The following is an 18,921-nucleotide window of genomic DNA, read 5'->3' as shown; positions in this document are numbered from 1 at the left end:
TATTTATGGCCCCGGTTTGTTATTCACTTATTCACTCATTGGGATTCAAACTTTGATCTGAAACGTTTATGCTATATACCTTAGTCTACCTTCGAGACTGGTATGCTATGAGAGTGTTAAGAAACCAGACAAATTTAACAATGAGTTTGTGGGAACATACATACATAGAGATGTGTACAACAAATGGCATGTTTTGTCGAGAAACAATGACGTTGTTCTGATAAGAACAGTTTATTGATTGATCAACGGATACTGCGATTAAGTAGGGAAACAGTGACATTTGCAGATTTGTGTTTGCTACTGGAAGGAGCAGTTTATGCATTACCCTGAGAAATGCAGTTACACATAATGGCTAATTATAAGAAAAAACAATGTTAATACCTACGCAAAATAAATCATGCAGATTTTTTTTGGAAACGCACTATAAATCGAAATCCATGTAGATAGAGAATTAAAAATCCGGAATGTTCAATGGATTTGAGTTTGTAAAGTAGGAGATTTTAAAAATTACATCATATACAAACATAACCTATAAATATTCCGGCTTGTCAAACTTTGTACTCACGTTCAATGCACATTTCTTGTAAATTAAGCAATTTTTCATCACTATCACACCTCACTAATGTACACTATAATAACTGTTTCAATATAAATTTACTGCATGAACTAATTTTCTTTTCGTGAACGAAACCACAGCAAGCATATTTGTACTTTGTTTATTCATCCGCCTTACGTTTCTTGTGATTTCAAAATGAAAATGATGATTACTAGTGGTCATAAACTTATTTTCCATATAATTTTGACCAAATATCACTTTACTTTCTTTCAAAAACGATAATTAATCCGTAAGATCGCTCTTTATTTATTTCGAAAACGTCAAACTAAATTGTCAAAACAAAGCTTAAAAGTGAAGAATATTGATCTATGATCTATTTCAAAACTATTTAGGACATTCGTAGTCTGTTAACCCTTTCTGTCATTAGAAAAGGTGGTAAATTTTAAAAATGTACGTGAAAGGGAATTTCGCGCGTTCTTTCCTTGACATAGCGAATCGCCAGCGTATGTTTTATAAACTAGAAACTTCATCTTAACTCCATCTAGTGCCGAGCAGCGACATCATGTCTGTCAGTGCTACTATTTACCGTTAGATGGCGTCGTAATGATATTTTAGAAAATTTCATTTTACGACCCGAAAAACTACGACTATATGTTTATAATTATATATTACATAATAAGAAGAGTGAAATTTATTAAAGAGAGAAATCTATTGCCTATAATCCCTAAATTACTTTGCTTTTCGGAAATTTATAGATCGTCTAAGTACCCCTACTCGTCCCTAGATGGTTTCACTAGCGCTTGTTTGGCATATTACTTTATTTTCTATCCTACATTTTATCCGTATTTATTTATGCTTAAAAATATATAATTTGCAATATACTTATTAATTATTTTTAATGCTGAATGAAATCGATCGTGTAAACATGCCTTTTTGTCATAGACAATATCTTTTCTAAGGTTGATCTATGTGCGTGCGCTCGTATAATGCAACAAAATTGAAAATACGTCCTACGAACCCTAACAACATGCATAACGCAGCCTACGCGATTTAGTCGGCTTGTGGCTAACTTTGTTAAGGTTCCCCATAGATGGCATGACTAACTAGAATCAAATTAATTTAATAGAAAGCAAAAAATTTAGTTTTGAGGTCTTAAATATATATATTTTATATTAATTTGAATAATAAAGACACATTTAATCAATTAGTAAATTAAAATAATTGATTCAATCACGTCACGTCACATCATATCATTCTAGACTGTGTCAAATCTTACAAAGGAATTTTGCCCCTGGCAGCTCTAGGCTCTGTCACTTTATTTACTTCCGTTCTTTTAGATTCATATTAGTAGTTTTTTTATACAGCATTCATTTTCCTTGCCTAAAATTTGTTATTAAATCCCAAAATTATTAATTAAAGTAAAAAATACCAAAGTTACCTCAACTACCAGTGTCTAATTCTTTTAACACCTTAATAAGCAGACAAGTGACAAATATCCAACCACCATATTGTAATTCATCAAGTTGCATAGAGAAAGTTGACAAATAATAATTACCATTACCATGACAGAAGTTTAAACTGAACTGGAAAAGGTTGTCTTCGAGTCGAGTGCGCTTTTTATGATTCTCTTAATATCCTACCCGTAACATATTGCAATAACTGCACGAGACAATGAAGTAGAGTTGCAGATTCAACCACGACCATGTGTTTATTACTTTCATCAAGAAATTTATAAATGTTCATTGAATCTAGTGCCGTAAGATGACCTATGACCTTATGTTTAAACTATCTAGAACCACGGATGTTTCACTAATATGCCAGTGCTACTGACAGTGCGAGTGAAATAAACTTAAAATATGGAAACTGTTCCTACAAGCAAGGTAAGATTATGTTCGTTTTCCTGCTTTAGAAAAGTCAAGGCTATTGAGATCTTGTTAAATATACTTAAACGTTAGCAATCAGAAAATAATTAGCCACAAATTGACCTATCTAGCATTAAATCTACTTTTCTAATTGATCCTGTCCATCATAACCTAATAAAAAATTTCCAAATTTATTATTATTCTACTTAAAAAGCTTACGTCTAATGTAGTGTCAGGCCTAGTGTATTGTCTTTCCCTATTTTTATGGCTCAGTTCAGCAACATAAAAACATTTATTTTCAAATAAAATTGAATGCGATCAAAGTGCTGACAAGATGACATTTCTAACTTTGTTTTATACTGCCTATTTAATGTTATTTTGAACCTTCACTACTCATTTCTTATTGCAATAAGACTTACAAGCGATGTGTATCTTTTCAGCAGGCTGACAACTATTGAATGTGGTGTGGACAAGTCATTACTGAAGAAAAATAAGTTGAAATTACACTGTGAGACTCCGTTTACTGATTTTGATGAATCTTTCCTGAGCTTTAAGAGTAAGTATAACACCTCTGTTACTGGGCAGTTATTTTTATGCTTGTCCATACTATACTTGAAATTTGAAAACTGTTATCGTTCTATATGATGACATGAGTGATATTTTTTTTTAAATACGAGCTTTTCGAACTTGGTAATGCAATATGTTATGAAAATCAAAATTATGTGATCACGCCAGCTAAATATAAACAGGATTTCTTGCGCTACTGAAGATCTGTTAGTGAATTGGTATTTTCCTTTCTAAAAAGAACCCGGCAGTTATCCGATCATTCAAAAAACTGAACCTAAACTTGAACCCGTCATAAATATTCCTCTTCTTGCGATTAACCTTACAATATATGTCTAATCTTTCAGCAAACAGAGTCAACTCTGATGGCTGCCTATATATACCTATACCTAGCGATCTTGTGATATTTATGCGGAGTGGAGCAAACTTCCATTTGCTGTTTTCATGGGCTTTTCCGAGTCTCTCGATAATCTCCAAGTAAGTATAACAACTATGTCACTGGACAGCATAAGTTTTAGTCTTAATCCTACTTAGAACCATAAATCTTAGGAAAACCTTTCTCGCTTTCAAATTTTTTTGAATTCTTTTATTTATTTATTTATTAAATGTTAGGACCTTTCTAGTTTAAAATAAACTCTTATAACAATTTCAAGCTAATTTTAACTAAATAATTCCTATTATAGTGCTATTTGGGACATTGTCCGAGCCACACAGCGAGTCTATCATCCACCTGACCTCAATCTTTCTCCTGCTGACTGCTTCTATTTATGAAAGGTACTTTATTTTATTGTAGTTAATTGTATTAAATATTAACTGATGTCATAAATAACACCTTTATTTGAAAAACTTAAAAAATTTGTTAAATCGTTCCCGGAGGAATGAACAAAAGATGAAAAATGTTCTTAGCCTATCTTATTCTAATCCTGTTGGCTCATTTAATTTACTCTAGTATATTTATGACCTAACTCATGGAAATATGTCCTGCAAGGCAAAGGTTCTCAAACTTTTTTGTATTATTATTTTCAAAAAATTTTGTACCACTATTTTTACATTATGAATACTAATATTTCCATAGGATGTGTTAATATATCCTTTCATAATGAATTGAAAATAATAACACGCCCCCGCGAATGGATGTCTTAAGAAAATTGTTGATATATTGCCCAACTAAAACTGACCTTTAAGAAATCAAAAGTTACCTATTTAACTGAATTCTTGTAATGCTTGCCTATTTCATTTCAGATTATGAAGAAGCAGACCACTCCAGACTCCTGTTCAATGACTTTATTTCACGACTTTTGCTGCAACAATGGCTGCTGTCTTCTGACACTTGAAAGCTCCCGTTCAACGGCTCTAGTACAAGAAAACTGCTCCTACATCAGCAGTGGTCTACATTGAATACTACTTATAGGGAAAATTTCACTCAAGATCTTCCTTTATATTAGGTGCTTAGTATGCTACCTTAACCAATTTTGTACTATAATTCAACCGTAATCGGAATACGATAAAAAGTACCGTCAGTAGATCAGTACTGTAATCCTAAGTCAACCTACGTCTAGTACTACAAATAAGTATGCTTTTGTATGTGTGTCGTTAATCAGGGCAACAACACGTTACAAATCTCAGTCGATTTTTGAAAGATAAAGCACTCATAGAGACTAGTAAATAATAGCAATGACTGTAGATGGTAACTATGCACATATTTCAGTGCTATTTTTAATAAATACAGCGGGAGTTCTGAAGAATACCTATGTAGCTAAATTCTCTTACATATGTGTATGTTCTACTAATCCACTAATAATGCCTTTATGACGTACTATGACTGTTTACTTTCCTAGACTAAATGTCCTAACATGTGTGTTAAATATCTCTGTTTGTCAGATGAACTCAAGCAGATCCTAGTTCATACATACATGATTATCCTACAATAACAAATGTATGATTTTTATATACAACAATCAAACCAAACATAGTCCAAACATATGTAGTTGTCATTTAGATCTACGCTTAGGCGATTAATTGTACCTAACAGAATTAACTGTTTGTTGCTACTACTCTATGAATGACAAAACTTTTCTTAAGCGGCAGAAAATGTATGAACTTTACTATCCATTCCATAGCCTAGTGAGAGATGTTTTATCTGTAACATAGATCGAACTCTTATACTATCACACACGAGTAGCTATTTATATGATATAGAAAGCAAAAAGGCAAACGAGTCGCCCGATGGTGAGGGGTTGTAAATGCGTTCCGGCATTTAAGATAGAAAAGTAAGAAAGATGCGGAATACGCCCCCTGTTCCTTAGTATTTCAAGAAAATCTACGTGAAATGGAACTATTTTACGCCCCCAAGATTTTTTTACTAAAGCATAAGTTCTAACGTAGCTGTCTCTTATCTAAGCTATACCTAACTACATACTAGATTGTCTTAGGTAATATTTTCTTATATCTAGACTATTGGCAACAGCCTCCTAGCCTACTAAGTAACGACCATGCCTATGAATGCTGTCTGGCAAAAGCAGCCACTTGCGCGTCTACCACGCATAAGCGCTGCGGGTCTACCACGAATATGCGTTCCCTAAGTCATGGATATTATCTATTTATCTAGGTTCTAAGTATATACTTATCCATAGAAGTATGCACTACGCTGCCTAGCACCCATAGCACAAACTTTGCCTACTCTAAGAATAGGTCGATACGAGTATATGAAAGACTGACTTGAAGATATTTATTTATTTATTTCATTATTGTTATTGGTCCCTGCTATAAATATAATTTCTTAACAAATCTATGACGCGAGAGAAACAAATATAATTATTTTCGCTTAAGGTAATCGTTTTATGTATTAAAGTTATACTACATGGGTTTTAAATTTCTTTTTTCAGGTATCAAGGCGCAAGAAGGTGAATTTATAATTGATTATTATGTGATGACAATTCTTAGCTGAGGAATATGAAAAGAATCCCTAACAACAGCGAGAAAAGAACGAGTAAAGAAGATTGATAAACTTATTAATTAGACAATAACTCTAAGGATTTTTTTTTTTGTACATAGTAACAGTTTCAGAAATAAACGTTAGGTTTCATGGCTTTTATTCAAAACACAATAAAAACAGAGTCCAAAATTCAGTGTACCCACTCCGCTCTCACGGCAACAAAATGTAGCCTGAATGGCTACTTTTACTTTCCTTTATTTTAGAAACCTTGGTATCCAAAATGTGCCCCAAAAGTGGTACACTTTAGATCCCTCGGTCACGGCACCAAAATGTAACCTCCCCTACCCACACCCCAAATCTACCCCATCTATTAAACCCCGGACCTAATAAAATACTGTACCTAATCGTTAACAATCCCACCTTTAAAATTACCCCTAAAATTTACCCCAACAATAATTTTACCTTAACAATTATTTGGCCAAGTGATCGTCTAGTTAAAGGTTAGGACCCCTCGAAGTGAACCGCGGTTCCCTAGATTCTTTAATGAGTAACAACTAAATCTTGGACTCTGATTCTACCTGATTAAGTATTACCTAGATGTTAAGACTCAGAAATTTACTATACTAAATAAATTATTATGTTGATAGGAAGTAATCGATAGGATTTAATGTTAAGATTCAACCTTCAGCAAAATACCGTAAGACTAAGTTATTCCAAACCTTTTTCTATATTAAATATGACGCCTTATAAGTAGAATGAAAATATATAACAATCGACAAGGTATGAGCAGTGTTGTGGTAAAGAATATAGGCTCCGCCCACATGCTCAAGGTCGTAGACGACAAGTGTAGCCTTAAGTTACAGAAACTCGATGATTTTTGATGTAATGTAAGATATATTTTTATTAATTTATTAGGAAGATATTTAGTTATTGCAGCATATATGATTATATAAATATAAAAATATTTTTGGTAAAATCCTGCTACTCCTATTAAGTCTTCGGGGTAACATTGAAGCAGCACTCCTGGGTTAAGCCCATTTACACACTTATATTAAGATTAAATATTATTACCTATCGATCCTATCATCTTCTAAACGAGGTGTGAATGGATCACACGTGCTGCCTCTAATGCTAGATGCAGGTCTGAAGACTCTTACTCCGATCAGCAATATCAATCGGGCCACCTACTCCAGCCAGACGGGCTATGACCAACGCTTCGCAACCCTAAGCAAACCTAAGGACTGACGAAAAGAAGCGATAAGTATTCGTCAGACACCATTTACTTATCTTTTTATATCCAAAAGCTAAGGCTACTAAGCCATTATCCCAGTCCCCATAGCTAAAAGTAGGCTGAATTCCTAGGCCTTTTAAATGTATAAACGAAGTACACGTTCAACTCATTACTGTACTTTATGAGATCGAACTATCAAGATGAGTATTATTCCACTCAAAGATTCCAATGGACTGCGCTCGCCTGCCAAAGGGTCTCTAAAACAAACCATTCTTTAATCCCAGAATAGTCTGTGTTCCTAAACCCAACTTGATATTTAAGGATTGAATATATAAATACCTTAGGACCTGATCGTAATACTCAGTACTTCGTCTCTACACCAAAAACCCAGAAAAGAAAATAAATAGATATAAGATGTTACAGATAACCCTCAACTTTCCACTCAGAGTAACAGTCTGGAAGATTTAGGTAATTAAAACCCATTACCAGTATTTCACTAATATTATCATTAGTACACGTTATAAAACCATAGCTTCACGTCGTTAGAACCTTTTGAAAGATATATATATATATACATACATACACCAACCAATCGAATTTCTAGATCAAACCTAAGAGAGACCCTATAACAGTGTGTGTGACTCTACCCTATTCCTACCCTTAGACCCTAATCTAGTATGTCCAGAACACAGATCGTACTTACCATTGATCTAGTGATTTGGAACATACACAAGTGTATCCCTAAGTCTAAGCTGTAAGCATTCGGCCGACAAAACCGAGGTATAGCAAACCCTAGTGTCTGTGTGATTGGCCCCCTCCTCATCGCCACGTGGGCACGGTGGATGAGAATAGACCGCCCTAGCATGTCTATAGGTAATCAGCACACTAGCACACACACCCGTACCAGTCACATGGGATACCCCGCCATGATTAAAACTTTATCTGTGTTTGTTACCAATCATGACAGAAGCTCTCCCGCGATCAGCACTAGCATGAGCCAGAGTACCGAAATATATAAATATATTTAATACGAGACCTAGCCTCAATTACTGCAGACTTCAGTGAGCAGAGATTACTCTCAATGGCACGCACGTGATGCCCTCACATTCATCTAACAGCTGGACCTTGAGACCAGGGAGAGTATGTTCGCCTCTTATGTTGGTAAAGAAGAGACGCCAAGCCCTCTCAACTTGGAACAAAAGACTTCTAAACAGCTGCAATTTGCCACCGTTAGGGAGAAGCTGCTTAGATAGACAAACTGTTAGTCCAAACAGTGATCTGGCTTTATAAAATATCAAACGAACACCATAGAAAGGTAGTAAAATAACTAAGTTAAATTTTACTAGTAAATCAAACATAAAATGAAGCTCCTCCTGACACCATTATCCAAGCCCAATGTCTCGGAAATTACTTTCCGCAACACTCAGCAAGACACAGTGCAGAAAACTTCACAATAAAAATAACACAAACTGGAAGTAAAGTATCTCCACCATAGCCTAAGTTTAGCGTTACGACGACATTGTCCCCGCAAAACCAAACACAGACACAATTTACAAGTTTAAATTTACCAGGATAATTCCCAGCAAACACAAACAAATAGAAAGAATGGTAGAGGCACTTCACTTACCAAAAGCCAGAGATACTGCTAGTCCGACGGGTGAAAAATTAATGCCCATCCTCCGTACTTTACGGCCCTTTTATATACTTTAGTAGCGACATAACGGCGACATAACGGCGACTAGCGACATAATAGCGACATAACAGCGACATATTGGCGACTAGCGACATATTGGCGACATAACGGCGACATAATAGCGACATATCGGCGACATAACGGCGACATAATAGCGACATAACGGCGACATAATAGCGACATAACGGCGACATAGTAGCGACATAACGGCGACATAGTAGCGACATAACGGCGACATAGTAGCGACATAACGGCGACATAATAGCGACATAACGGCGACATAATAGCGACATAACGGCGACATAGTAGCGACATAACGGCGACATAGTAGCGACATAATGGCGACATAACGGCGACATAATAGCGACACAACGGCGACATAATAGCGACTTTTACGCACACAATGACAGTATTCGCTTAGTAGTCAGTTTAAGTAGACCAAAAAAATGATAAAATGAAACGTTTCAAAACCTATCAAGCATGAATATGCCAACATTATTATTTACCTTCAGGTATTATAGTTTTGTTTTCTGAAAATAACGTCTGTATTGTAATATTTTACGTTTATTATTAAGTTAGTAACTCAATGTTCTTTATTACACCAATAATTATGCATTTATTCTAGGTTAACTTCAATTGATTATTATCATTCTTCGCAGCATTTTAAAATAAATAAAAAAATGAAAATTCACTGAGTGTTATGTATTTAATCGAAATCACAAGTGGTAAAATACGGAAACGTGTCCTTCAAGTTGTAATTGTTAGAATACGGAGTGAAATCATGACTGAAAGATGCAAACGAAGAGTACTGTAGTTTTTCATTATTTTCTATGTGTTTTAATATAAAACCAAGGCCAATATTACGAAATAGGCATATGGCTAGTCACACACCTTACAAAAAACAGCAGCCAAATAACACTAGACCCTACTCATAGTGTTGTGTTCCTGCCGGTGAGTAAGGTTGCCAGAGCTCAATGAGGGGGGGCGGGTTTAGGGTCGGCAACGCGCATGTAACTCCTCTGGAGTTGCAGGCGTACATAGGCTACGGAGGCTGCTTACCATCAGGCGGGCCGTATGCTTGTTTGCCACCGACGTAGTATTAAAAAAAAAAAAACTAGTTGCGACCATCACGCGCGTGATACTAACTCATCAATCAGGGACCCGTCCACCGCTTCCCAGAAAAAGCCTTTAAATGGCTTAGCCGTTCATCGAATAGCCCCAACGATTGGCTTTCCCGTTGAATGGCTTACCCGTTCATTTGATTTAGCTCTAGGAAGGGATTTTCCTTTCAGAGATACCGCTAAATGAATAGGAATCGCCTTTCCTAATTCAAAATATATGACGCCTGTGCTGTCAACGCCCTAGACACCTAATCCTAGTCTTTAAAAATAAATAAGCAATATTTGATGATTATATTTTTATCAAGAGAAAGTTGAAAATGCCATAAGCGTTATAATTTATAATCAATACCCTTTCAACGGGTTAGCGCTTAGGAACGGGTATCAGCTTACCCGTATTATGCAGCGCTTAGCCAAATAAAAGAGTTTTAGTTAGCAACGGCTTTGGTAAGCAAAGCCTTACGAAATACCCCTTCAAAAACCCATCGAAGGGGATAACGGCCCGGTCGCTTTTATCAACCTTTGTGGCGTTAGACTGCACTATTGGCTCGATTCGTGTGCAAGACACGGCTGTACCGGCCCCATTTTGACGTATAGTCTGTCCGTTTTTCTTAGATCAAGTACGCCATAGTAAATGTGTGGCGAACTTGATCTTACAAATCGGACAGGCTATACCTATACCTATTGAAATAAATAAGATAGGAAAGGCAGTAGTTTGTGTGCTGCCGCTGACGTGAATAGCCGTTATTGAGTAGGGCGGCACGAAACCGCTCGTTGTGGACATCCTTGGAAGACTATATGCCAAAAATTTAAGACTTTGTGCAGACATTCGACGCATCGAGTAGGGATGCAAATAGAATCAAGAATCAAGAAGGGGCGTAATGCCAGGATATTGAAAGAAACAAAACATATTCGCCGCGCAAAACTTGAGACGGAAGATTTGGTGATCGCGCGGGTTTTAATGTTTTACCTTAATAACTTCTAAAGTATGCTTCTGTTTAATATTTTGATAGTTAAATTCCTCAGCTATATCACTAGATATTTTATACTAAAACTATATTGCTTTGGAATGCAGGGTAACGATATACAATTCAAAATAAACGAAAATTAGACGTAATATCGTGTTTTTCTTCTATCGAGACAATTTTAAGGTTTTGATTAGAGTCTGCCCTTTCAAGTATAGTCTAGATTATTGTGACTTTTTTCATGGTTAACAATTTAATATAAAAACTTCAATTTTGCGTCAGCCCTCCCCTTAAACTGCGTGGGAGATTAATACGAATGAAACGCTTGTGTTGGCGCAGATGACCTTTGGCATAAGGAGTGTTTTCTTAATTTGAATCGTATCTGATGGTGATGTATTGATTTATACTATTCCTGAGAAAGTGTTGTTAAAGATCGTATTATCGGTACCTATTAAGGTTAATATTACCAATTGAACTAATAAAAATACAAACGTTATCTCTTATGGTTTTAAAATTATTTATAAGATTAACTTAGCGCTTTGCATCCTAAAGGGGCCTGAGGCCCGGAACTTGAAGTTATAGTTCCGGGCCTCAGGCCCCTTTAGGATCAGAACAATCAAGAACGGACAGCAAGAGACCGGATGGGATGTACCGTAGAGTATGGGACCGGTGCTGGTTTGAGATTCAACGTGTGTATACAGCGGCAGCGGCAGAGCCGGCGGAGAGCGCAGGGTAGAAAAATACGGGGCCCTGGCGCTCTGAGCCTCTCCAAATATCTTTCGAAAAGACTTACGGCGTTATTCATGAACGCGTTGCTGGCCTGAATTAGCTATGAATCGTTTGTCTTGTCTGTTATTTTGACTTCTGTATTTATCAGAAAGGGATAAAACATAATTTAACTAAACCAGGCCCGTTAAATTTTATGAATAAGGGGGTAAGACGCCACAGGAGATCGAAGAGCTGGCAGCTTCTGTAGCGACTGTCAACAATATAGCGAGGAAATTTTATTTATAGTAACAAAACTGTTTATCGTAATGTTGGCTATTATTTACAGATTTTGAAGGCATCATCACAGAATAAATAATAGTACTACCGTACAGAAATTACACTTCCTACTTTCTTTCCTTTTATTTATATAAACTTAATTGTACGATATAAAACTGCACATATGGCCGACTTAATGCCTCAAGACTTACTACCAAGGTTATTGAAAAAAAAAAACATTGCCTATAATTATTAACATGAGGTGAGGGGTAAAGAATGGTCCGTTTACTACTGCTCGAATAAACTGGCTCCTTTCTCACAGCTACATTACATACTACAGCTCTAACTATACCTATACTATTTATACCACATTCAATCATGACACACAATCAATCATCGATGATGGGTAATGAATAAATACTCACGGGTACTTACCCGTTTACCGAGTAAATACCCAGTAAATACCCAATATCGTTTATGCCCAAATTAGTATTTACTCGTTTATACCCAGGTATAAACTATTTAAAGTGCTGAAAGGGGCATATACATTTGAAATAAAGGTGTATTTTGTAAGCCGCTACTGAATTAAGTACTCAAAATTGTAAGAAATATATTTTTAAGGGGGGCACATGTAACTAAATGTCACAAAAAAAAATCAGAAACCACCAACGTGTTGCACGTCTTTAAAAATAACTTAAATCTTTCTAAAAACTTTTTTGAATAAATTGAATATATATATTTTTTTATTAGCCTATTTGTGTGTCCCACTGCTGGGCAAAGGCCTCCCCTCTAGCTTTCCAATCCTCCCTGTGCTGAGCAAGATCCCGCCAGTCCGGTAGTAAATTGAATATATTTGGAATAAAACCGTTTTTAAAGGCCGAAATAATGTTTATCCCTCTATAGCTTTCGAACCAAAGTTAAAAAAAAAACTAGTCAAGTACGAGTTCGTTTACCTCGCGCACCGGTTCCGTACAAACTTTTAATTTTCTCATGAAAGAGTTTTGACCAGAAGTATACTACTAATATAATTGTGTACAGCGCCATCTATGGGCGAATTGGCTAACTAATTTGTGCGATCTCTATGTATGTTGGTTTTTCAGGCATAATTGTTTATCATGTGAACCGATTTCAATAATTTTTATTTTATTTGAAAGATGGTGCCTTTAGTGTAATCTCATCAACTAGGTATAATAAACACCCGCAAATGGGATTAAGTAGCAAACTAAATTACAAAATGTTATTTTCTTAATAAAAAAAAGTTATCAAGATAGAGGTCTGATTTTATTTTTCCTACAATCTTTATGATAATGTTATTATTATGTAAAATTTCATAATTCGTAAACTTCGGACATAAGGGGGGAATGGTATTTTTTTTAACATTTTCCTTCATAAGTAATTTTTTTTTCACTATGAAAAAAAAAATTGTTTTGTAATGTTCAATTTGAGCTCTTTCAAATGATACCCCACTTGACCTAGTAACTAAACTTTAAAATTTTGCCCCCTCCTTATATTGGGAACTTAAAAAATAAAAAAATTACACATCCAATATGTTTGGGTTAACGTTATTCATTACCATTCAAAATTTCACATCGATAGCTTAAGTACTTCTCGAGATATTTAGCAATGTGACAGACGGACGGACAGAGTCGCACCATAAGGGTTCCTTTTCTACCTTTTTGGTACGGAACCCTAAAAATATGAAAAAATATCGGGAAATTAGCTTTAGAATAGAGCCCTAAAAATACTTAGAGCAACATCGTTATATTTCAATCAATTAACACAAAACCTTAACAAGTTATATACTTAAGCCTTCCTCAAGAATCACTCTATTGATAGATGAAAGTCGTATGAAAATCCGTTCAGTAGTTTTTAGTTTTGGAGTAGTTTTATAAGATGTAGTGCATTGACGTTTTCCCCTAGACTTGCGGACGCTAGGTTGCGCGACAGTCGTGCACATAGCGAATACAGCTATCGAGAAGATCGATATAGCTTAAGTCCCATATTTTTAAAGTAAATACCTTCTTATTAATAAATAAAATTGTTAACTACGCATTATAACAAATTTTCCAAAAACCTTTTTTTCCAAAAATTAAGCATCCTATATGCTTTTTATAGTCTATCAAGCCATTTCCGCTAGTAGAAAAAAGCGGCAAATTTAAAAATGTAGGTGCAAAGGGTTATTGTCCCATAGAAAATTTGAATTTTGCACCTTTATAAAAATCAATTTAGTTCTTAAATCTCATGTGTTTAAATATTATATTAGCAATCGATTTTACCCACCTAAAAGAGTCAATACGGGTATTTATCGGGTACTTTCAGTAATTACCGAGTAAATACTCAATATTTACTCGATAATATCCCCTTATTTTGAGTTGGAGTTTTTATTATATTTCCTATTTATGAGTTTCTAGAGATGTGTGTCATCCATCCAGAATATAATCAAAACTTCAACTCAAAATAAGGGGATATTATCATAACATTTTGTGACGTCATAGCGTGAGTCTCATGTTAATTTCATAGTAATTGATCAATTCAATCAATTTAAGGCCTCGTAGGTTCAGGTTTGTCTCTCAGTGATAAGTGAGTGTGAGCGTCAGCGAGAGTGCGTGCCTGTTTTTAAATTTATGTTTTTAGTGAGTTTTAACAAAAAAAAGTAATCAATGAGTTAAAAAAATAAAACTGGGCATTTATAGGAGTTTTTTTTATACAAGTTTCAAGGTACTGTTTAGACCTATGTTCGTGATTTTTAATTCTATACTATTCGATTCTATTCTTAAAAGGGAGAACTAGGCTCTCTAAATCATGTCACGGAAGTTAATAAAAATACGCGAGTTAAACCGTATGATTTATTTAGTGTTAGTGTGGCTCAAGACAGCTTTAAATTTAAAGTATCGACCACGGCCACATTTCTAAGCTTAAAATAGTGAAAAATAATATGAGCTGAAATAGCATAGCATCCCAGCCTTTTCTACCTTTCTACCATGCATAACGGCTGTAATTGTTATTGCCATTAGGAAACTCATTCAATTGTTTATCGTGTTCTAGCGTAATTAATTCAAAATTCGAACTCTGTTTTAGTTTCTGATGACGATACTCTTTTAAACGGCCTCCTAGTCGCAGTTGTGACCCTGCCTACGAAGCAGGAGCAACGAGTAAGTGTAAGGCCTGAGTGGTGGCTGGTGGTTAGTGTAAACTAAGAGCATTTACTTATTTGTGTGTGTTATCATAAATATTTGTTCCTGAGTTATGGATGTTTTCTATGTTTATAAGTATTATATATAACTATGTCGTCGTCTAGTGGCCATAACAGAGGCCTTATTGAGCTTATACTGTGGGGCTAGCTAGGCTTGTATAATATATTTTTCGTTTCTCTTATAATATAGACGAAATTCTCTAGAAAAATTCTATATGTATAATTATTAAGCCGCAGTTTGACTTCAGTATCATCCGATTCTTGTAGTGGTTCTCCTAGGATTCAAGAAACTTGATGATGAGGGATGAAAAGTAGTGCCGTTTTCATCACCAACCCCTTGAATTTCCTCCTTACAAAGTCTTATACATTTGCCGTCCAGTGACTATTGACATTCCTTTGCGTGCACAACCACAGATAAGATAATTACATGAACTTTGACAACCCTAATTAGCCGAAAGGGATAGATCCATACATTAGAATGGGACAACATGTTTCGGCCCTGAATCGCTGTCAAACTTTGGTTTTGTAGGAAGTTTCCTTTCTGTATGGTAGTACTGTTATTTATTCTATGGCTGAAGTAAGTTACTACAGTAGCCTCCTTTAAGTCACAAAACAAAAGTAAAGAAACGTGACCAGAGTAAAAATATCATACAATAGTGCAGTGAGATTACTAAGAGATCACTTCCGCAAATTGGAAGGCACGTTATGTTGCGTCTTTCTTTTAACAACGTGAATTACAAGAGTTCCCGTCATCTAGTGATAAAAGCCTGAGCTACTTGGATATAGCGATCTTGGAGAACAGAACGTAATAAAGCGGGCGTTCCGACCAATCGTATTAGAGAAATATCGAAATAGGCGCATTAAGCCCAAAGTTGTATATATCTCGATTGACATTCATATAAAAGTAGCAGAGTAACCTTTTAACTAAAACGAATAATCGTGTAACTAAGTACGATGTAAATTATACACTCTAGAATTGATTTGGCAGCACTGTTATCATCCATTACCTTTAACTCACTTACATTTAGAGATCGTAACACTAAACTTTTCGGTCTTAGAGTATATAAAATCAATACTTCATTCTATAATACAATACAAGAATATGTCGCCAATATAATGATTTAATAGCCGGATTAGGGCGGTAGGGGCTTTGATATTTTTGACCCCCACATTGCTAGGTTTAAGAAATGCTTGGCTGACATCCTCTTCTTCTCTGCTCTCATTGACTGATGACATCTGCATTGACTCTCTAAGTTTGTCTCATTTGTGAGGTTTAATCTCTATAATGTAAAGTTTATTACTCTCTTATATTGGAATGTTTAGATAGTTATTTGTTCTCTGATATTTTTCACTGTAGCTATGATATGGTGTTCAATTAATTTGTAACATTTCGTTTTAGATCTCGTGCTAGTTTTTAAGCCATGATATGCAATTGTATGTTTCTCGTGATATTATATGATATCTGTTCAGTATACCTAATAAAATAAAGATGGGAAGTCAGTAGGTTTAAAGCGTATAGATTGTGACGTAATAGCGCTATGACGATGAAGATTATAATTGAGGATAAGACTTAGTTTAGTCTGAATTGATTACTTGTAATGTAATATTTCGTGGCTGGGGAAGGTATATTTGGCGTACATCACCCTGTTCTAATTCAAGACGTTCGCACTTACGCTCGCAGATGACGTTTATCCCTTAGAAATCCAGACATTAATATCTTATAGAGTGTGTTAATCCAATACTCACGATCAATTAAACCGGATATAGAATCTATCCATGTAATCGTTAATTAAGAAGTTTTTATAAGTTACACTTAAGTATGACCCCGTAATTAATTGTCAATTACCTACTTATCTCAAGCGATTGAGTGCAACTTAAGCGGATATTTAGGGTTCTCAAGGGTCAGCAACGCTTAAGTGGCTCCTGTCATGTTGCTTATATCCATGGGTGACGATCACCGCTTGCAATCAGGCGGGTTGTCTGCTCGTTTGCTAATGATAATTTTTGTTTTGAAATTTGTTTTCTTATGTTTTGTTTTTATTACTAGGGTCCGACTGAAAACCAGCGTTGCAGTACATTTACTGCAACTTTATGCTGAGTCGAGCCCCTTTTTAACATCACGCTGTTTATATGTCAGCCAACGCATCTTAGTATTAAATTGTTTTAGTAGTTTTAAGATTTTATGTTCAAATGTACCAATGCGATATTTGTGATGTTAAATAAAACTTTTCTATGTCTGTGTCTATGTCTAGTACATTTCTTCAACGTCTTCAGTAAAGATGTAGACTCGTTATGGCTAAAGCTAATCTTTACTAAAGATTCTTTAGCTTTACTACTTAACATAATTCAAATCAACTTCATCCCTTCTACATAACGGCAGCTGGACTGGAAAAATAACTTCTTTTCAATCGTCTCAGTTAAGCAAGCAACCAGTAGACATATAGAAAATCCTAGAAAGGTACAGAAAATCGAGTATGTAAAACAGCAGGCCGAAGTGGAATTGAAAGCGATAGAAGCGGCATCTCACAGCTGTTAGCAATTGCTGTTGGATGGCCGGGGTAAATACCTGGGTCTCAGAAGTGATGTCTAACTGCAGAGTATGCAGCCGCCCGGAGCAGTCTTCCTTCAGCATGTCCGCGTCGATATTCCCAGCCTTGCTCTGGAAGCCGGCGAACACGTGGTAGCCCAGGTCGTCCAGTCTTCTCGCCACGGCGTTGCCTAGGACGTTGTCGCAGCCTGTCACCAACACCGCTTTACCGGCTGCTGTCACCTGCATAACAATTAAAGCGATTTATTTACTAACAGCAACACTCTTAAGGGTGAACTGACAGGAAATAAGAAGGAAACAAATGATGACGCGCGAAACTTACGACAGAAAATATTGCCGTCGCGCGGGTTTTTACCGTCCTCTCTTATGTCTATAGGTAACACATAATAAGCCAATAACAGTTCTAGATTCTAGCAAATTATAGAAAAAATTATGATTATAAAAATAACGATTTGTATACCCTCCGAAGACAAAACATCGACATCATTGTGTCGACAGCAAAATGCCACATAAAATCGATCGAATTGATCGAGGTTACGTTGCATCTAATAACAGATTTACTTAAACACGAAAATAAAGTTTACGGAACAGTACCGGCTAACGTTTTTGGTGCAGTCGACAACTAAAAGGTGCGTACAAATATCTTAAGAAGCCTATATTGTCCCTTGACAAAACAAGAATCCTTGTTCAGATCTCCAAACACTTTCGAGCTATCTTATAGTTGGTCTGACATTTCTGCCGTTTGACGTTTCAATTAGAACACGGAAATAGCTGAAACGATGCGCACCAACGATCTAAAGCGAACCCAATCGGATGCCAATCCCTTTAAGTCTTAGAACGCATTGCGATTAATTTCTTGCGGTTTCAGTCCTGCAGAAATTAATATAAGCCTAACGGTCCGATTTGGATTTTAAGATACATCAGATATTAGGTCTAGACCTAGACCGTGTCTAGACACGATATGAATCAGATATGTCAGTGTAAAAAGTGACGTTTTTGTTTGAAGAAACGACGAAACGGATATGTCGATGTCAAAAGTGACACTGACATATCCGATCCATATCGTATCTAGACCTAATATTTGACGTATCTTAAAGTTCGAATCGGGCCGTAATTGTTATTCGAGAATCGACCTCCCGGTAACTGCTGAATGAATATTTTATACGGCATTTGATGTAATGCGTGACGCGGGAACGTTAGAGGTTAAACTATTCCATGACCGCGATCTTAACCCTTTACCGCATACAAAACCATACATGCTGATATGATATT

General features: G+C 35.8%; 1 protein-coding gene and 1 long non-coding RNA gene across 3 annotated transcripts in view; one reads left to right on the top strand and one right to left on the bottom strand.

Annotated features, from left to right (window-relative positions):
- LOC133533645 (D-beta-hydroxybutyrate dehydrogenase, mitochondrial-like) overlaps positions 1–18,466 on the bottom strand; it is a 58,241-nt gene extending 39,775 nt beyond the window's left edge. Inside the window, exon 1 of the mRNA XM_061872675.1 lies at positions 17,668–18,466. Coding sequence (XP_061728659.1) covers positions 17,668–17,877 — 210 coding nt within the window. The 5' untranslated portion in view covers positions 17,878–18,466. The remainder of the gene's footprint in view (positions 1–17,667) is intronic.
- LOC133533648 (uncharacterized) lies at positions 1,134–6,092 on the top strand. 2 transcript variants are annotated; one of them, XR_009801912.1, is made up of 6 exons: positions 1,134–2,436; positions 2,862–2,974; positions 3,330–3,459; positions 3,666–3,756; positions 4,225–4,427; positions 5,868–6,092. It is a non-coding gene; the product is annotated as an uncharacterized LOC133533648 (long non-coding RNA). The 2 variants fall into 2 exon arrangements; XR_009801911.1 differs by having other exon boundaries at positions 1,135–2,436; positions 2,859–2,974.
- Positions 18,467–18,921: the final 455 nt, after the last annotated feature.

The sequence above is a fragment of the Cydia pomonella genome, unplaced genomic scaffold, assembly GCF_033807575.1.
Source record: "Cydia pomonella isolate Wapato2018A unplaced genomic scaffold, ilCydPomo1 PGA_scaffold_188, whole genome shotgun sequence".
Lineage (NCBI taxonomy): Eukaryota > Metazoa > Arthropoda > Insecta > Lepidoptera > Tortricidae > Cydia > Cydia pomonella.
Note: the sequence above shows the minus strand (reverse complement) of the source record. Positions and strands in the feature narration are given on the sequence as shown.